Source organism: Mytilus edulis, chromosome 10, assembly GCF_963676685.1.
Source record: "Mytilus edulis chromosome 10, xbMytEdul2.2, whole genome shotgun sequence".
Lineage (NCBI taxonomy): Eukaryota > Metazoa > Mollusca > Bivalvia > Mytilida > Mytilidae > Mytilus > Mytilus edulis.
Window position 1 is genome coordinate 35,764,763 of NC_092353.1, and position 19,925 is coordinate 35,784,687.

At 33.1% G+C, this 19,925-nt stretch overlaps 1 protein-coding gene and 1 long non-coding RNA gene across 2 annotated transcripts; both read right to left on the reverse strand.

The window, feature by feature from the left end:
• Window positions 1-1,826: 1,826 nt before the first annotated feature.
• Window positions 1,827-7,849, reverse strand: LOC139491029 (uncharacterized). The gene is made up of 4 exons (XM_071278287.1): window positions 7,324-7,849; window positions 6,175-6,238; window positions 5,430-5,510; window positions 1,827-2,377 (listed from the first exon to the last, which is right to left on the reverse strand). Exons 1-4 carry the CDS (start codon window positions 7,555-7,557, stop codon window positions 1,941-1,943), a joined length of 816 nt encoding a protein of 271 aa, XP_071134388.1. The 5' UTR covers window positions 7,558-7,849; the 3' UTR covers window positions 1,827-1,940.
• A 5,513-nt stretch (window positions 7,850-13,362) lies between these two features.
• On the reverse strand, window positions 13,363-16,951 carry LOC139492409 (uncharacterized). Its single transcript, XR_011656821.1, has 2 exons — window positions 16,747-16,951; window positions 13,363-13,512 (listed from the first exon to the last, which is right to left on the reverse strand). It is a non-coding gene; the product is annotated as an uncharacterized lncRNA (long non-coding RNA).
• Between the last annotated feature and the right edge of the window lie 2,974 nt (window positions 16,952-19,925).

The window sequence follows — 19,925 nt, forward strand, 5'->3', positions numbered from 1 at the left end:
GTTGTTTACAGTTTATCTCTATCAATAATAATATTCAAGATAATGACAAAAAACAGCAAAATTTCCTTAAAACTAACAATTCAGGGTCAGCAACCCAACAACGGGTTGTCCGATTCATCTAAAAATTTCAGAGCAGATAAATGTTGACCTGATAAACAATTTTACCCCTGTCAGATTTGCTCTAAATGCTTTGGGTTTTGAGTTATAAGCCAAAAACTGCATTTTACCCCCTATGTTCTATTTTTAGCCATGGCGGCCATCTTGGATGGTTGGCCGGGTCACCGGACACATTTTTAAACTAGATACCCCAATGATGATTGTGGCCAAGTTTGGTTTAATTTGGCCAAGTAGTTTCAGAGAAGATTTTTGTAAAAGATTACTAAGATTTACGAAAAATGGTTAAAAATTGACTATAAAGGGCAATAACTCCTAAAGGGGTCAACTGACCATTTCAGTCATTTGACTTATTTGTAAATCTTACTTTGGTGAACATTATTGCTGTTTATAGTTTATCTTTATCTATAATAATATTCAAGATAATAACCAAAAAGAGCAAAACTTCCTTAAAATTACTAATTCAGGGCCAGCAACCCAACAACGGGTTGTCCGATTCATCTGAAAATTTCAGGGCAGATAGATCTTGAACTGATAAATTTTTTACCCCATGTCAGATTTGCTCTTAATGCTTTGGGTTTTGAGTTATAAGCCAAAAACTGCATTTTACCCCATGTTTTATTTTTAGCCATGGCGGCCATCTTGGTTTGATGGCCGGGTCACCGGACACATTTTTCAAACTACTAACCCAAAAGATGATTGTGGCCAAGTTTGGATTTATTTGGCCCAGTAGTTTTAGAGGAGAAGATTTTTGTAAAATATTACTAAGAATTACGAAAAATGGTTAAAAATTGACTATAAAGGGCAATAACTTCTAAAGGGGTCAACTGACCATTTCAGTCATGTTGACTTATTTGTAAATCTTACTTTGGTGAACATTATTGCTGTTTATAGTTTATCTCTATCTATAATAATATTCAAGATAATAACCAAAAACAGCAAAATTTCCTTAAAATTACTAATTCAGGGCCAGCAACCCAACAACGGGTTATCCGATTCATCTGAAAATTTCAGAGCAGATAGATCTTCACCTGTTTAACAATTCTACCCCATTTCAGATTTGCTCTAAATGCTTTGGTTTTTGAGTTATAAGCCAAAAACTGCATTTTACCCCTACGTTCTATTTTTAGCCATGGCGGCCATCTTGGATGGTTGGTCGGGTCACCGGACACATTTTTTAAACTAGATACCCCAATGATGATTGTGGCCAAGTTTGGTTTAATTTGGCCCAGTAGTTTCAGAGGAGAAGATTTTTGTAAAAGTTAACGACGACGACGGACGACGGATGACGGACGACGACGGACGACGGATGACGGACGACGACGGACGCCGGACGCCAAGTGATGAGAAAAGCTCACTTGGCCTTTTAGGCCAGGTGAGCTAAAAAGGGCTTCGCACGCCATTTTGTTTATGGAAAAGACTCTTTCTAAATTTTAATTGTATTAAAAGTCAACCCGTATATATATTTTTTAACTAACAACATTTTAAAAAGATTAAAAAGCAACAGATACAATTGTAAGAGCTTAATTTATTACGCTTGAAGATTAAGACTTAAGTTATTTTGTTTAATTTGTTCTGATGAACGTTTGCTCAAGCATTGTAGTTAAAATTTACATCTGTAAACAATTTTATAAACAGGAGGAGATAAACCAGTATACATGATACTTAAATTTGATAATATTATTTGATAACGTGCAATAAATCTACACAAACAAAGCAAGCCAACCAATTTATTAATCTTCAAGCTTTAGGAAAACAGCTCTAATGAAAAAGTCCTTAAAGTTATTTTAACAACCTAAAAACGAAGAAGTTGGTTTGCATTGATATTAGATCAGAATAATCCCAAATATATTTTTCGGTGGACTTGATGCATAAGATATGTTTGCCACTTTGACATATATTTCATCCCCTGCTTCCAAATAAGTATCACCACTGATGTATGTATCATATCTGGAGAAAACAAGATTCTCTGAACGTTCATACGGATGTTGTGTGCACATGATCTCGTCTTCCTTCTTTGAATTCTTTATGTTTGATTTGTATATTACATGTTTCATGTTCGGGCTCTTAGAATGCACTTCAATTGTGTTGCGCTCAGTGTCCCGTATTAAATGATAGTTAAACTCAATAGCGCTGTACACATGGTAAAATCCACTGACCGGGACACGAACACGTCCTCTGTGTAGTTTGATACCGTTTAACAAAAGGCAGTTGTTTCCTCTGTACCACTTCTTGACCGGTAATATCTCCTTTCTCGTGTCATCTAAAATAAATCTACATAGATGAACAAATATTCAGTATGTAAGGTTTATTGTTAAAAAATGCAATTTATGTTACGTTGTAAATGTTTCACATTCCTATCTATAATTAACCATTGAACTGGAAGAATTATCGAATTTAAATTGACAGTTTTGACATTTGTTATTTAAACCACATAATTTACTAACGACCTTAAATAGTTTAACTTTAATAAAAAAAAAAAAAAACAATATGAACACAAACAGTATTTACACATGGATTGTTTGCCCAAATTGATTCAAAGCAATAGAAATTATTTTTTTTCTATAATGTCAAATCTATAATATTTAACATTTTTGATATACTTGTACATAAACCTCAGTAGTGAGCACTTTTGTGTTGACATGAATATCACTTATATGGTCATTTTCATAAATTAACTGTTTGCAAAAGTATGAATTATTAGAAAAAGTAAGAATTTTTTATCCCAGGCATAGATTACCTTTGCCGTATTTGGCACAACGTTTTGAAATTTTCAGTCCTCAATGCCATTCAACTTTATATATGTTTGGCCTTTAACTATGTTGATCTGAGCGTCACTGATGAGTCTTATGTAGACGAAACGCGTGGCTGATGTATCAAATTATAAGCCTGGTACCTTAGATAACCAAATTGAATTATCCCATATGAGTTCCTTTCGCAAAATATCTTACGATAAAAAAAATATGAATGTAACTTGTTTTGAAATTTTAATGGCTCGGGAGTATTATTTTTTCGTAAGACATTTTTTTGAATTGGTCGACGTAATGTGTACATGCATATCTTCAAGTCGATTAACCTTACCACGTCAATTAAGCTATATTTGACATGCGCTATTGTTGTGAATGTTTGTATGTACATGTACGTGTAACGAAAATGTTGGGTGCACGCCAATGAGACAGCAGTCTAACGACAAAAAATAATCAAAAAGACATCTAGAGGTCTAATTATGTATTACTGAAAAATTATTACACCAGGGTTTTCGATATCACAAACTAGTCAAAACAATTACTAAATTTTATCATAAATAATTCGTAAATATAACTCAACATGCAGACATCTTATACGTTCAGGTATTTCTCATCAAATCTTTTATGGTAATATTCTTTACAAAGCACAAATATGTCAGTATTCACCTCAAAAGCTAACAAAACTTTTAAACATACTTATTAAGAAGGGATATATTTACGATACTGTTGTTAGGTCATTAAAGATTGCATATTTAAGCATTAATATTGATTCACTTATAGAGTCTTTGCATCGGAATTAAACACATGTATTCTAAAACCAGTTGTTGGCATGACACGGGTTATGTTCTTCTCATATTTTAATGATGGTATAATACTAAACCCCTAACATGATAATGACATAATCTTTCAATCAGTTTAATTGAGGTCTGGAGCTGGCATGTCAGTAACTGCTAGTAGTCTGTTGTTATTTATGTATTATTGTCATTTTGTTTATTTTGTTTAATTTCATATTCTGACATCGGACTCGGACTTCTCTTAAACTGAGTTTTACTGTGCGTATTGTTGTGCGTTTGTTTTTCTCCGTTGGCTAGAGGTATAGGGGGAGGGTTGAGATCTCAAAAACATGTTAAACCCTGCCACAATTTTGCGCATGTCCCAAGTCAGGAGCCTCTGGCCTTTGTTAGTCTGGTATGGTTTTGAATTTTTTATTGTTTATAATTCGGAGTTTAGTATCACGTCCATAATCACTGAACTAGTATGAATATTTGTTTAGGGGCCAGCTGAAGGACGCCTCCGGGTGCGGGAGTTTCTCGATACATTGGTGGCCTTCGGCTGTTGTCTGCTCTATTGTCGGGTTGTTATCGCTTTGACACATTCCCCATTACCATTCTCAATTTTATTCATCAACAGACAAGCAAAAATTTTTGTCGAAGGTGGTAGGTGTTGGTAGTTGGTGTACATTTCACTATCACTAGAACTTGAACACACCCGTGATATCGCCGGTCCGTGACTGAATTAAAGTATATAACTATGCGTTAGCCTTAGTTTTGTATTTATATTGTCATCTGATAAAGTCATGCCGATTATAAGATACACAGTTTTCTCTGCTTTCAAATCTTTCTGTTTAAACCCGTCGACCTGGATCTTATCAATTAGTGGTTTTATAGATTATTTGGAAAACAAACGGTCCTGGAATGGAGTATTTTTTAATCAATAGCATTGTCCTATATTAGTTACAAATAAAGTTTAATTCTTTGATTCGCTGTTTTATATCATGCCCACTAACAAATTGAAAACAGTACCTATACGCCTTATTTTAAGTCCAGATTTTTAGTATTCGTATTGTTATCTTAGATAGTTTTACTGATTAAAATGGGAACAATTAGACAATGATTGAGTTAAGTAGTGTCAACCCTGTAATTATGACCCGTGTATATAGCAATATCCTAAATACACCGTTTGGTGGTGCGCCTGTCAGATGCGGAACGTACAGGTAAGGTTATAGGTAACAGGTGAATATACTATTGGTATCGGTATCGGATTCGACCCGGAACCTGTTAATTATTGGCAATATTAAGTATGTAGAAAATAAAAGGGTCTGGAGTGGTGTAATTTTTAATCTACACCATTATCCTATATTAGCTATATATAAAGTTGAATTCTTTGATTTGTCGTTTTTACCCGATGACGGCTGACAAATTGGACTTCGTTAATTTAGTATTACAGATGATACCAAGTTTGTAATATTGATGTGATCCCTGTTATCCTTTTTGTACCTTGAGTGGAATCTTAATCATTCCATGATGACATTGTCAACTTCTTTTTTAAATTATGTACGCCTTTTTTTAACCAGACTAGCAACTTAATATTGGGTACGTCGATTTAATAATTTCCCCTCTAAAATGATAACATAATTATTTGTTTTCAAATTAGCAAACATAAAATGAAGAAAACAAATAATGAATTTCATAGAATGGCAACACATTGCATAGGTTGTTGCCAGTTTTATGGATATGTCTTTTTTAATTAACTAAAATCAAATTGTGTTTGTTTGTCTTTGAGTTTTACCTTTTGTTGGCATGTCCGTGTCTTCACCAATCAAATGGGCTACAGGTTTAACATCTCCAATGTAACCATTATGCATTTTGACTGAAAATGTACACACATTTTGATTAAGATGACAGGGACAGTATCAATTTGAGGCTGCGTTTTATTGACGCTACTTTTGCCAGTTACTGTACAAAAATACGAATACATAACTTTGCTCAAATTAATTTCCCCGAAGTCGAATCAGAAATAAAGTATTTGACTGAGAAAAAAGTTAGCGTACAATGCATCTAAGTAAGGACCATTGTCAATTGGTTGAAGCTATGAGCAAACATTGACATCATTTGAATTAAAAAAATTAGGGTTAGCTTTTTCTTGTGAAAACCTTTCCTTTGTCCTTTTTTCACATTATGCGTTACAATTATGAATGAAATAAACGTTAACGTTAAAAAAAACTCAAGCCTACTTATAGTAGACGTCATGGATGGGGTACTTAGTATTAGGATTCCATCCGTCCGTCCGTTAATCAGTCATTGTATCAACATTGGGTACTGAAGGTTTTCATGGTTTTGTTCAAAGTTTCAATCTTAAAATAGAGGTTAACCTGCACGATATTGATTGAATATACGAATGGACTGAACGAGTTTTGTATCCAACAAGATATTTACAAAATGAATGTTAGTGGGGGAGTTGTCCCATTACCCCTTGTATGCTTTTCTGACAAGAACGTGGGCAGTTCTGTAGATGTAGCTATTATGATTATTACCTGAAGAACTCTTGAACATATCTCTGTATTCTTTTGATATAGTCATCAATTTCTCATCGAAAGTCTATATGAAAAAAATATAAGTAGTACATATATCAAGAAAAAAATGTTGCAAACAAAAATAACGGATTTACGGAGCACTGTGTTTCCTATACAGATAAAGATTTGTGATATTTTAGATGCAGCGCTATAAATATTTTAAAAGTCTAGCGCTGTAGATAACAATGAGGTAAATTCCAGGAGATGTCAAGTCCAGTAGCCCTTTTCACAAAAAAATCTTAAGTGTAAAATTTATCGTAAGTCTTAAATATTCCTTTACAATTCAACTAAATATTTTTATCGTAAGATTAATTTTACACTTCAGTTTTTTTTTTTGTAAAAAATGCTACAGCGCTATAGATGCACTAGCTTTTGCATTTACAGCGAAGGAAATTAACATATCCCACTCTTGTATTAAAAATGTATAGCGCTTGGCTTTATATTTACAATGTTTTACTCTTTATCTACAGCCGCCCGACTTTACATCTCTAGTGCACTATTTATAACATATCATATATATTCATGCTATAGACGTGCTATACATCTACATTTGCAGATCTGGAATTCATAAATATAGTGCTGAACTGTTAAATTAACATGAAGAATCTAAAAAAAAAAATACAAAAATTTGTATGATTGAGACTCAGAGCAACAGGGTTCAGTAATTTGACATAATGCTATTGACTTTATATATCGTGTACTTAATCTAAAGATCTGAATAGTTGTACAATTGTTCTTAAAGAATTTTAAGTATGCTTATGACATTCCATAGCTTTATGCTTATGGCATACTTGATAAATGATTTATGCATTGTTGTTCTTTAGTTATTATTTGCTTTTTAATATCATTTTCACTACATTGGGTTCATATATGTGAAATAAATTATCTGCCGAATATATATAAATTGTAATTGGGTCAAACATTAATATCATTTTTTAAATACTTCCCGGTATTTGCTTTTTAATATCATTTTCACTACATTGGGTTTATATATATGTGAAATAAATTATCTGCCGAATATATATAAATCATAATTGGGACAAACATTATTATCATTTTTTAAATACTTCCCGGTTAGAGATCAGAGATGAACTATTTATAAATATTTACCTTTTCTGTGTATTCTTGTAATACTTCAGCTCTGCAACCACATTTCATATAATCAGAATTCTTTTCCATTTCAAGGCACAAGTACCCACAATTTTCTACAGGGGTAGATGGTTCTGACATATCCCATAGAATTCCCAGAACAATTATGAGAGTTAATACGTTGATAAGAAATAAAACAAGGATAATAATTTTTACATGACTTTCAAAATACTTTCGGATGTCTTGATACGACATTTTTCATATTCCACAATCAAATGTTTCTGCTTTCGTTTTCTAATTTTAAACACAGCAATACTAATAAGTTATGTAAAGATAAACGCCTGCTCCGATTATACACTAGTGATGCGTGTAAATGAAATCCTGTCCAGCAAACAATTCAAGCGTCGACAATGGCCTATTGCTTATATAAAGCAAAATGCCAAAATGTTACTTGTTTTTGCCAACATTTAGACAAATCACAACTGCGCAACTCCTACTTTCGGTCTTCTCAATCTGTATACATGTTATAGTTTTACTGTAATTTATTTTAATGAATTAAATGAATGCTCTGTTGATTAATATAATCATGCTATAGTCAAACTTAACGGTTAGAAACTTGTTTTTTCTATTTCTCATGTAACTATATACAGTCATGTATCATTCAGATTACACAGAAAAAGGGTGAATACTATGGATATATGCTGTGTGTATTTTATAATATTAGACAAATGACTATTATGGAATAAATGATATATTCATGAAATCGAACATAAAAACAATATAAAGCAGAAAATACTTTTTTCAAAATTGGTTATTTGACACAATACGATACACTGCCATGTAATTCGTGTAGTCTTAAAATCTATTTTTTTCCAAATTATTTCTTTTATGTTTTAAAATGTATTTAAATTTCAAACTGTTAATTAAAAGCATTCAGTACAACAAACTAACTTTGCATACCCTTCTCCGAAAGAACAATACAATGTTGGCTACCTTTTTTCAGGAACTACATTCAAAGTACTTTTAGTTAGAACTTTTAAGTACTAAGCTTCACGTGAGCCTGTTATTCTTTGTTATACATTTTTAGGTTATTGTGATACTTGCCTGCTGTCTACCTCCTGTTGACAAAAAAAAAACCTGACATAATCTTATACACATTAGCTTTATGTAAGCATGTTAGTAATGTATCGACTATATTGTATGATGCATTTCACATCCAAAGCTCATTTGCACCCTGTTCATCAAATAGTTATATATAAACATAGATAACAGGATTAAATTTTGTATTAAAGTCAGACGTGCGTTTCGTCTACAAAAGTCTCATCAGTGACGCTCGAATCCAAAAAAGTTTAAAAGGCCAAATAAAGTAGTAAGTTGAAGAGCATTAGGACAAAAATTCCAAATACAGCTAAGGTAATCTTTTCCCGAGGAAGAAACGCCTTAGTATTTCAAAAGTGTCAAAAGTTTTGTAAACAGTAAATAGTGTAACTTAATATAAGAACCATCCATCAAATTTTGGACGCGATTTTTTTAAAATACAAAATTAAATATGAAAATTTACCGGTTTCAAGATTCTTGCAAGCTTGCGTTACTGTGAGATGCATTATCGGATCTAGGACTATAATAATATTGTATTTTATATTCCATGATCAGATTCATCGCTCATAAATACCTCTTGACTAAATACTCATGTATTCTTTCACATAACGTTCATGTATTAAAAGGTTGTCACAATATTTCAGGAACTACAAATCAAGACTTTCGGAATAATGTTAAGTCCGCCACATATTTTGACTATCATACCACATCTTCTTTTTTATATTGCATCTATAAATTGATAATGAGGTTCGGTTATGGATATAAAACAAGAGATTGTGAGCATAGTGGAAATCATGGTAGTGGTGGTGGATATAAAACAAGATAAGGTGAGCATAGTGCCAATCATGGTGGAAATCATGATGGTTGTGGATATAAACAAGAGATGGTGAGCATAGTGCAGTGATGGTGGAAATCACGGTGGTGGTGGATATAAAACAAGAGATGGTGAGCACAGTGGCAATCATGGTGGTGGTGGATATAAAACAAGAGAGTGTGAGCATAGTGCCAATCATGGTGGAAATCATGATGGTTGTGGATATAAACAAGAGATGGTGAGCATAGTGCAGTGATGGTGGAAATCAAGATGGTTGTGGATATAAACAAGAGACGGTGAGTATAGTGCAGTGATGGTGGAAATCACGGTGGTGGTGGATATAAAACAAGAGATGGGGAGAATAGTGGCAATCATGGTGGAAATCATGGTGGTGGTGGATATAAAACAAGAGATGGTGAGCATAAAGACTATCATGGTGGTGGTGGATATAAAACAAGAGATGGTGAGCACAGTGGCAATCATGGTGGTGGTGGATATAAAACAAGAGATGGTGAGCATAGTGCCAATCATGGTGGAAATCACGGTGGTGGTGGATAGAAAACAAGAGATGGTGAGCATAGTGCAGTGATGGTGGAAATCAAGATGGTGGTGGATAGAAAACAAGAGATGGTGAGCATAGTGCAGTGATGGTGGAAATCACGGTGGTGATGGATATAAAACAAGAGATGGGGAGAATAGTGGAAATCATGGTGGAAATCATGGTGGTGGTGGATATATAACAAGAAATGGTGAGCATACAGACAATCATGGTGTTGGTGGATATAAAACAAGAGATGGTGAGCACAGTGGCAATCATGGTGGTGGTGGATATAAAACAAGATAAGGTGAGCATAGTGCAAATCATGGTTAAAATCACGGTGGTGGTGGATAGAAAACAAGACATGGTGAGCATAGTGGCGATCAGGTGATGGTGGATATAAAAAAAGAGATGGTGAGCATAGTGGTAGTCATGATTGAAATCACGGTGGTGATGGATATAAAACAATTTATGGTGAGCATAATGCCAATCATGGTGGTGATGGATATTAAACAAGAGATGGTGAGCATAGTGGTAACCACGGTGGAAATAATGGTGGTGGTAGATATAAAACAAGAGATGTAGAACATAGTGGCAACCATGGTGGAAATCACGGTGTTGGTGGATATATAACAAGAGATGCTGAGCATAGTGGTATCGTGAAGGAAACCATCGTGGTGACGGATATGAAACTAGAGATGGTGAGCATAGTGGAAATCATGGTGATGGTGGATATAAATTAAGAGATGGTGCTGGATATAAAACCATCTCTTGTTTTATTTCCACCACCATATAGTGGATATAAAACATGAGATGGTAGCATAGTGGCAACCATGTAGGTGGGGGATATAAAACAAGAGATGGTGAGCATTGTGGCAAGAATGGGGGTAAACATGGTGGTGGTGGATATAAAACAAAAAATGGTGAGCATAATCGCAACCATGGTGGAAATCATGGTGGTGGTGGATATAAAACAAGAGATGATGAGCACAGTGGCAACCATGGTGGAAATCATGGTGGTGGTAGATATAAAACTTGAGATTATGAGTATAGTGGCAATCATGTTGGAAATCATGGTGGTGGTGGATTTGAAACTAGAGATGGTGAGCATAGTGGAAATCATGGTGGCAATAATTGTTGTGGAAGTAGCAATGGGTATGGTAGTGGATATCTTTTGCATGGTGGAGGATATTTTGCGTATGGTGGAAGATAGGATGTGCTGTGGGGGGGGGGGGGGGGGAGATTGAAATGGTTTATGGAACTTGATTTTTTTTTTCATCTCAAGCATGTTATTTTGACAATCATGAGTTGAAAGCGATATCTTCCGATGAACTTCATAAAAAAGGTTTCTACAATGTACTACTTAACCTTGGTTCATCAACTTTCTGCTCAGACACAGATATCAAAATTCAACAGATATGATGTCAATAGGAAACCTCAAGCATACTGATCACTTGTTCCTCTATGTAACTTGCACTACCTTTTTGTTCTTTGCTCAACAAAACTTGCTGTATGATATTCTAAAGTAATAAATTTATAGCATATCCTACCATTCTTTTATCGAAAAGCATTGTTGGTTATTTCGTTTAGACAGGTGTTCAATTTCACATATGGAGCTATGGTATGCAGTGTTAAAAATCAAAAGTTTTGATAGCATAACTTCAGAGAAAGATCGAAATTGAAATCATCCAGAAGTTCTTAAAAGAGTTTTTTTTTAATCCACGTACCAGTATGGTCAATACCAATACGCGAGTAAACAGCTTCGTAGTTTTTCTGATGAACCTCTTTCGCTGATGATATATATTTTTTTGTCAATCGTTTGTTGTTGAACATGCAGATCACCCGACAATGAACTGTTTTTTGTAAGGAGTTTTGTAAACTTGGTATCTCATTGAATCCATGAGAAGGTACAAGCCATTTGATGTGGCTCTATACGTAAATATCTCGTCATTGTGTTGTGGTTAAAACATATATTTTTGTCTATGATCTTTGCTAATGTGCTTGGTCTATATGCCTGTTTTCGTGGTTCTTTGTTACATATGACGTGGCTCTGTACCTATACATCCCGTTACTTTGCAATGGTAATTTTTTTTATTCCTGTCTTTCATCTTAGCAAATGTACTTTGTCTATATGCCTTTTTGTGTTTCTTTGTTGCAAATTAGTTTCTTTTTATAGTGATTAAGATTATAACAAAATGTTGACTGCTGTTCCGCTTTCTCTTACATCATTACCTATTATGTCTGTTTTGTTCAGATGTTGTTGTCAATATAATGGAATTTAAGCGACTGTCATACATGCAAGAGGTTTAGCTAGCTATAAAACCAGTCTTAATCCACCATTTTCTGCATAAGAAAATGCTTGGACTAAGTCAGGAATAATATCCATTCGTTTGAGTTTTGGTTTTGCCATTTGATTACGGACTTATCATTTTGAATTTCCTCGGAGTTTTTTATTTTCCTTTTTATTTGTGATTCGATTTTGTAAGTGGGATTATCTGAGTGTTTTTGTTTTCCTTTTTATTTTACAAGAAACGCGTAGTAGTACGACTTATATATAAAAACATTTTATCTCTCCGCAGGACCAATAACTTATATATATATCGTGAAGATGGGATAGACATTTCACAGCTTATTCGTCTCTGAAAACGGACTGTCGATCATTCATAGTTTTTCAAGAAAGAATTCGACTGTTTATCAGAGATCTGAAAGTTTTTACCCATTCTGACAAAGTGTCCAGTAAAAATTATTAGTGTTTTGCCTATGCTCTGGTGTAGTCCTCAATGGACACGATGAAACCAGGATCTGAAAAGATCCATTAAGGCATAAAACTATGAAGAACGTATATCGGATTCCACGGCGTTTCTTTCAATTGCATTTGTGTTGCTAGCTTGCTCACTACTTAGTTCCTTAATTGGTATTTTTCAAATATTATAACAATATTGTGTTCACACATTTTTTTGACGACTTAAGTATAGTTCTATTTTCAAAACAGTGCCCTATCTATCTATTACATCAATGATAATGAATGACGCAACAAAAATCATCAGATACGGATATCCTTTTCTAAACATTAATTACAGTTGCAGAAATCCCTTTTTAAAAGTTTATTATAGGTACGGATATCAGTCTTTACAGTTTTGCCAATACCATTGGAGTTATTTTTCGAATTGCCGATTTTTCCATTAGGTGATAAACTATGAAAACAACTGCTGGTATTTCAGTTTCGTATTAAGTAATATGTTTAAAAATAGAAGACATGAAATACCAAAGAATTATGCCTAATTATTACAATATCGACAAAAGAGATGCTTCCTACAATCATGTCAATCATCCTTGGATATATGTAACTGCAGTTACGGCTATCGCATTTACCCTGGAATGATATCGGAATTTCGGAACAAAGTAGATAACTCAACAAAATTTGGAAACATTGATAAAAAATAGCTTACTTCACGCGCGGCTGGCGTACCAAATAATAAACTATAGTGGATAAAATTTCTGTAAGTTGAATTCAAAATAATCTCTAATTTTTTTCTTCCAACCATTTATATAGTTTCAAAATCGATATATTATAATAACTATAAATGTATCACAGAAAGCCAAACAAATGTTACTGTTTTATTGAGTTTTACTTTCATGAAACTGTTTCAGCAGTATCGCATAATGTCCTCAAAACTACACCACTCTTGGCAACAGTGGCAGAGTAAGTCTTTTTCTCTGTTCCGCTTCTTCACAATTGAAAACGGGTTGTTGCTTCTCTCTGGAAATACATATAAAAGTATAAAACGATTTATTTATCGAAAGCAAAAAGCCTTTCTAGTTTATTATATTGACTCTCAAACGATTTGTTAACAATTAATTTTCCTTATTAAACTTGCGATTACAGCGAGCGACACTCATTAGTATTACGTTCTTATATGGAACTAAATTAACAAGTACGTTTGTAATGTGGTCATCTGGCTACTATTTGAAGGTAATAAAATGTATTAAACACATATTTTGCAATCTATAAACGATAAGCGAAATACTAATCATTCGAAATATATCGGTTGTGGCTTTCAGTGTGTATAAAGAGTAAAGTAACTTAATGCGTAACACATTGACAGAATTTTACAAAACAATTTATCTACAGGACAAATTGTGCATCTGGTACATTATTTTTGCGCGATTTTAGGGTTTTCCAGTACTTCAATTTGATATCACAACACCCAGTTAATAATTTTGGGACCGTCTTTATGGGAAAATTCGCACGTTTAGAAGAAAAGAACTGTGAAGTAAATACAACTCTTTTCAATCAAACCACTCAGTCATCAAGTAAGAAAACTTTATCTACAAATTTGTAAGATCTTAAAAAAATACTAGTTGGAAAATGAACTTTTATAAGCTATTGAATTATTATATGAAAAGAAAAATGGGCGTTATTGGGCAAAATGTTTTATGTGTTGACTTGAGCTATCATTGATATGTTCATAATTATAAATAAACTATTAACAAAACTTAAAATTTTTGAAAAACTAAGGCTTTTCTATCTCAGGAATAGATGACCTTAGCTGTATTAGGCAAAACTTTTAGGAATTTTTGGCCCTAAATGCTCTTCAACTTCGTACTTTATTTGGCCTTTTACACATTTTTTATATACGAGCGTCACTAATAAATCTTTTGTAGACGAAACGCGAGTCTGGTATAAATATAAAATTTTAATCCTAGTATCTATGATGAGTTTATTAACCTTGTATTGAACGAGGAAAGACAGAGTCTGATCATCTGACAAAAATTCCTTCCTTCAGAATCCTTGCAACACTCATTAAGGGTTACGAAGGTGAACTCATTCAAAAGTTTTATCGTTGTATGTGATCTGACCCGAGGAGCGTTAATGAAATAAGTACAGGTATTTGCGAAACCCTAATTTAACAATGACAGAATATACCATTTGAATAATAAGGAAAATGTCAGTTACCATTGCAAATCGTTTTGGTAAAAAGTAAAATAATAAAACACCAGAACTCCAAGGACAATTCTGATAGGAAAGTCCCTCATCAAATAGCTAAATCAAAAACTCATACTACTGAATTGAAAACAACACGTTTAATAATTTCATGCGTCCGACGCGCTTTTCTTGATTTACCTTCATCAGGAACGCCCAAAGCCAAAAATTTGAAGTCCGAGGATGTATAAGTACCGAAACAATTGAAGAGCTATATTACAAAAATACCGACTTTGTAAGGCCTTTCCTTATTTAGAAAATGGTGAAAATGATAGGAAACGACATTCAGTCCACTCGTCAAAAATACGACAATTTTGTATGCCAGACGAGCTTTTCAAGCATCTACAAAAGATAGTCATCCAAAGATCGCAAACAAAGATCACTTATAAATTAAGTTATAATATCTGATTAAAGATTATGCAATCAAACGACAGCTTAGTTTCTCCAAAAAAGTGTAACAGAGAAGAATAATATTCTTATTTTCATAAACAAAATACAATGGCAACATCAGATCAATCAGAAAAAAATTATTTTAAGGATTTGATCCATTATAAGACTGTCTATTATCATAATTATGGAACAGAATATCAAAGAGTTTCACAGATTATTTATTTATCGTAAAATATGCACGCAATTTAATTTTACTTGGTATTCAAGAGCTTACAGCTGCTTCTCATATTTTCTAAAACGTCACCCGTATCTAAGAAGAAAGTTTATGAGTCGAGGTTATGTCAAAAACGACTATAAAAGTTCGCTAAGACCTCATTCCATACCAACTTCACAAATAATACATGATGGTCTTGGAGGTATAGATTCTAGGTACCGACGTTGTTACTCGTCTTAATTACGTGTTACAGTTCCCTTTGTTTTGTTTAGCTTGTTTAATTAAAACCTTTATTGTTGAGTCCTTATTGAGTATATACTTATGATGTGGATCTGTACTTATACATCCCGCCAGTGTAATATTAAGATATGGTCAATTTTTCATTTTTGCTTTTGAAATGTGTCTTAATATTTGTTCGTGTTTCTTTGTTGAAACAGTTATTTGTTTTAAAAATGATTAAGATCATATTTCAATGTAACAATGACTCTGAACCCCGATCCCCAATTTTATAAAGATTTTTTTACATAATAAGTATGTTTGTTAAGTGAATGGGACTGTCAGAAAAATGAGAGGTTTAACTAGTAATAAACCAGATTAAATCCACCATTTTGTACATAAAGAAATGACTACCAAATTCATGAAACTGGCAGTTGTTTCCATGTGGTTGCACTTTTGATTTTTCCATTTTATATAGGATTTTCCGTTTTGAATTTTTAATTGGAGTTCGGTATTTTGGTTATTTTACTTATTACTACTACTGTACTGTGAAAACGAGTTGACGTGCGCTTAAGTCATTTATGTTGATCTTAAACAGAAATATAAACTTTCACAAAAAAAAATGTTTCAAAAAGTAAACATTAGGTATGCAATGAATGGTTTAGTTATTTGACCGATATTTGACCGTTTAGTATGGATTACTACTAAACCCAAATCATGTTGTCCTGTGGTATTTGATGATTGCTATCTGCCATGATGATTTGCGTTTGTTTAGTAATTAAGTACAAAATAGGATATTGATGTTATTTTCTGAATAATAGTTTACAGTTTGTCAATTTTGGGGCTTTAATAGTTTGCCATACGGTATGCGTTTTCCTAATAGATGAACGCCGTATGGTTACCTGTATCTGATCACATAGTTGTCCCTTGCTCTATTGTATTAGTGTCCCATTTCAAACTATAAAACATCTCCCTTTTTATATGATATACTGTTCTTTACTTTCTTTATGTTTAAACAATCTTGCCTAACAAGACTTTCACTTGAATTATTTAGTTATCATTTGCTTCATCTACATTGAACATTAATATATTCAAATTGAAATGAAATAAAAACCATTTTAAATATTTGAACAATATTCTGCTTAGCTTTAAAATTCTCTCAATAGTATATAAAAAAAGTAACATCTTACCAGACACAGCCCTCTTTTTAACGCCAGACATTACTCCACAAACGAGTTCAACAACACTACTAAGTTCATTAAAACATTCTTCATGCGATACTGCTGTTATCATTTGACCATTATCACATACATAACAATGACATCTACTAAATAATATCATGAAGGTTCCAAAAAGTCCAAACACAATTCTCTGGAACTTCATTGGAATGTGTTAACTAATGTACAACAATCGAGAAACATTTCATCAAAATTGCGATATTTATACTTATATGTCAACCCACTCACTCAATACGTATTTATCATTTGCTTTGGTAAATAATATTGAATATAAGCCTTTGGCAAAGACTGTACCGACTTAAAATAAAAGATGAAAATAGCAGAATTATAAGTTATAATATTGAAATTTCCTTCAGTGGTATCTTTTGATATAATGACATATTTAGATAAGTAAGTAGACATTTTGCACTGATTATTATATTTTAATTGGTTTCTACAAATAATTATCTGCAGTAAGAATGAACGATACATGAATAGTTTCTGCTTACCTACTTAATGAATTATATGTTTTTTTTATCCTTGATTCCTCTTTCGTTTTATAGAGAGTATATAGACAGGAGGTTATAGGGGAGGTTATGACGTTGCTGACGTAAAATGTTATTTTCGCGACGTCAAACTATGACTTATCGGGAAAAGATGCATTTTTCGACTATTGTTTATCATTCAAACTGATTTAATTTGAAAACGAGTGCGTAGACCCCTATTTTTTAAAACGACATTTTGTTTCATTTTGCAGGGAGATTATGTGGACCAAATTTTTATAAAACTGTAAATAGAGGAATTTTTTTAATTTTGATAAATATACAGCAAAAAAAAGGATATATCTTAATTCATGACCATTTGATAAATATGAGTTATTTCTGAATAAAAAATGCATAATTTGTTAGGATACTTATAAAATACAAAAATTACAAATTATCTAACAATAAACAATTTGTTTATCTTTTAAAACAAAAAAGTTATGGGTTTCTTTCGAAAGGGAAAATACGGCCACAAATCCGAATTTTGACCAAATATACAAAATTTCGACCTCATTTAACTCAAAAAGTAGCACATGAAGGTATATTTTTTATTACATATTTGATTTAAGCAGGCCTATATGGAAATTTTCATCAAACTGTAAATACAGGATCAAAACTGTATCGTATGCCCTTAACATGCATGTATTATTAGCCCATATACGTTGAGTAATTAAAATTCCATTACTTATACATCCCAACGAAATGTAATTTGACGCGACTGTCATACAAGTAAGAGCTTTAGCGCTGTAAAACTAGGTTCAATCCACCATTTTCTACATTTGAAAATTCCAGTACCAAACAAAACCGCAATATGACAGTTGTTGTCCATTCGTTTGATGTGTTTTGTCATTTGATTTTGCCATGTGATTAGGGACTTTCCGATTAAATTTTCCTCGGAGTTCAGTATTTTTGTGATTTTACTTTTTGAAAGATAATTCTGAGGTAGTATGAACCTCATATGAATGGTCCTTATCAGATGCTGACCAAGTATTTAACCTAGAATCAGATCCATCATCAAAGATGGCTGCCAGAGAGGTACTTAGTTTAACATATGACCCTACGGGAAATACTTACAAATGTCGTTTTTTAGAGAGCCACTGAATGGAATGCAATAAAACATGGCATGCATATTCCTGGTGCGGTGCTGACCAAGTGTTGTTACTTTGTAGGCAATCCATCGTGTCAGATTGCCGCTAGACCATGTTGAAAATATATACAAATGTCTTTTTCTAGTAAATGAACTCATCATAGATACAAGGACTAAATTTTGTATACACGCCAGGCGCGCGTTTCGTCTACAAAAGACTCATCAGTGACGCTCGAATCCAAAAAATGTTTTAATAAAGTACGAAGTTGAAGAGCATTGAGATCCAAAATTCCTAAAAGGGTTGGCAAATACAGCTAAGGTAATCTATGCCTGAGGTAGAAAAGCCTTATTATTTCAAAAAATTCAAAATATTGTAAACAGTTAATTTATAAATATAAACCGCTTGATGGATTGAAACCAAACATGGTATGAATGTTTCGTTTAAAGTGGTGACCAAGTGTTGTGGTACTTTGTAGCTGATTTGTCATTGTCCTTATAGATAAAATTGAGAATGGAAATGGGGAATGTGTCAAAGAGACAACAACCCGACCATAGAAAAAAAACAACAGCAGAAGGTCACCAACAGGTCTTCAATGTAGCGAGAAATTCCCGCACCCGGAGGCGTTCTTCAACTGGCCCCTAAACAAATATATACTAGTTCAGTGATAATGAACGCCATACTAATTTCCAAATTGTACAGAAGAAACTAAAATTAAAATAATACAAGACTAACAAAGGCCAGAGGGTCCTGACTTGGGACAGGCACAAAAATGCGGCGGGGTTAAACATGTTTGTGAGATCTCAACCCTCCCCCTATACCTCTAGCCAATGTAGAAAATTAAACGCACAACAATACGCACATTAAAATTCAGTTCAAGAGAAGTCCGAGTCTGATGTCAGAAGATGTAACCAAAGAAAATAAACAAAATGACAATAATACATAAATAACAACAGACAGTTAACTGACATGCCAGCTCCAGACTTCAATTAAACTGACTGAAAGATTATGATTTCATCATATGAACATCAGGCACAATCCTTCCCGTTAGGGGTTAAGTATCATACCATCATAACATATATGAGAAGATCATAACCCGTGTCATGTCAACAACTTGTTTTTGAATAAATGTGTTTAGTTCCGATGCAAAGACCCTGTAAGTGAATCAATATTAAAGCCAAAATATGCAATCTTTAATGACCTGACAACAGTATCGTAACTATATCCCTTCTTAATAAGTCTATTCAAAGGTTTTGTTAGTTTTTGAGGTGACACCTTTGTGCTTTATAAAGAATATTTCCATAAAAAATTGGATGTGAAATACCTGAACGTATAAGAAGTCTGCATGTTGAGCTATATTAAAGGTCATTTTTACAATTTAAACGAAATTAATTGTAATGCCTGTTTACTTTACAAAAGTCTTATGCTTTTAATAAAATGCGGAAATACTTTTAAACCAAATAAGCCTCAATTATTTGGGTTTCTGATATGATTTGAATCTATTTTTACATTATTTCCAAACCCA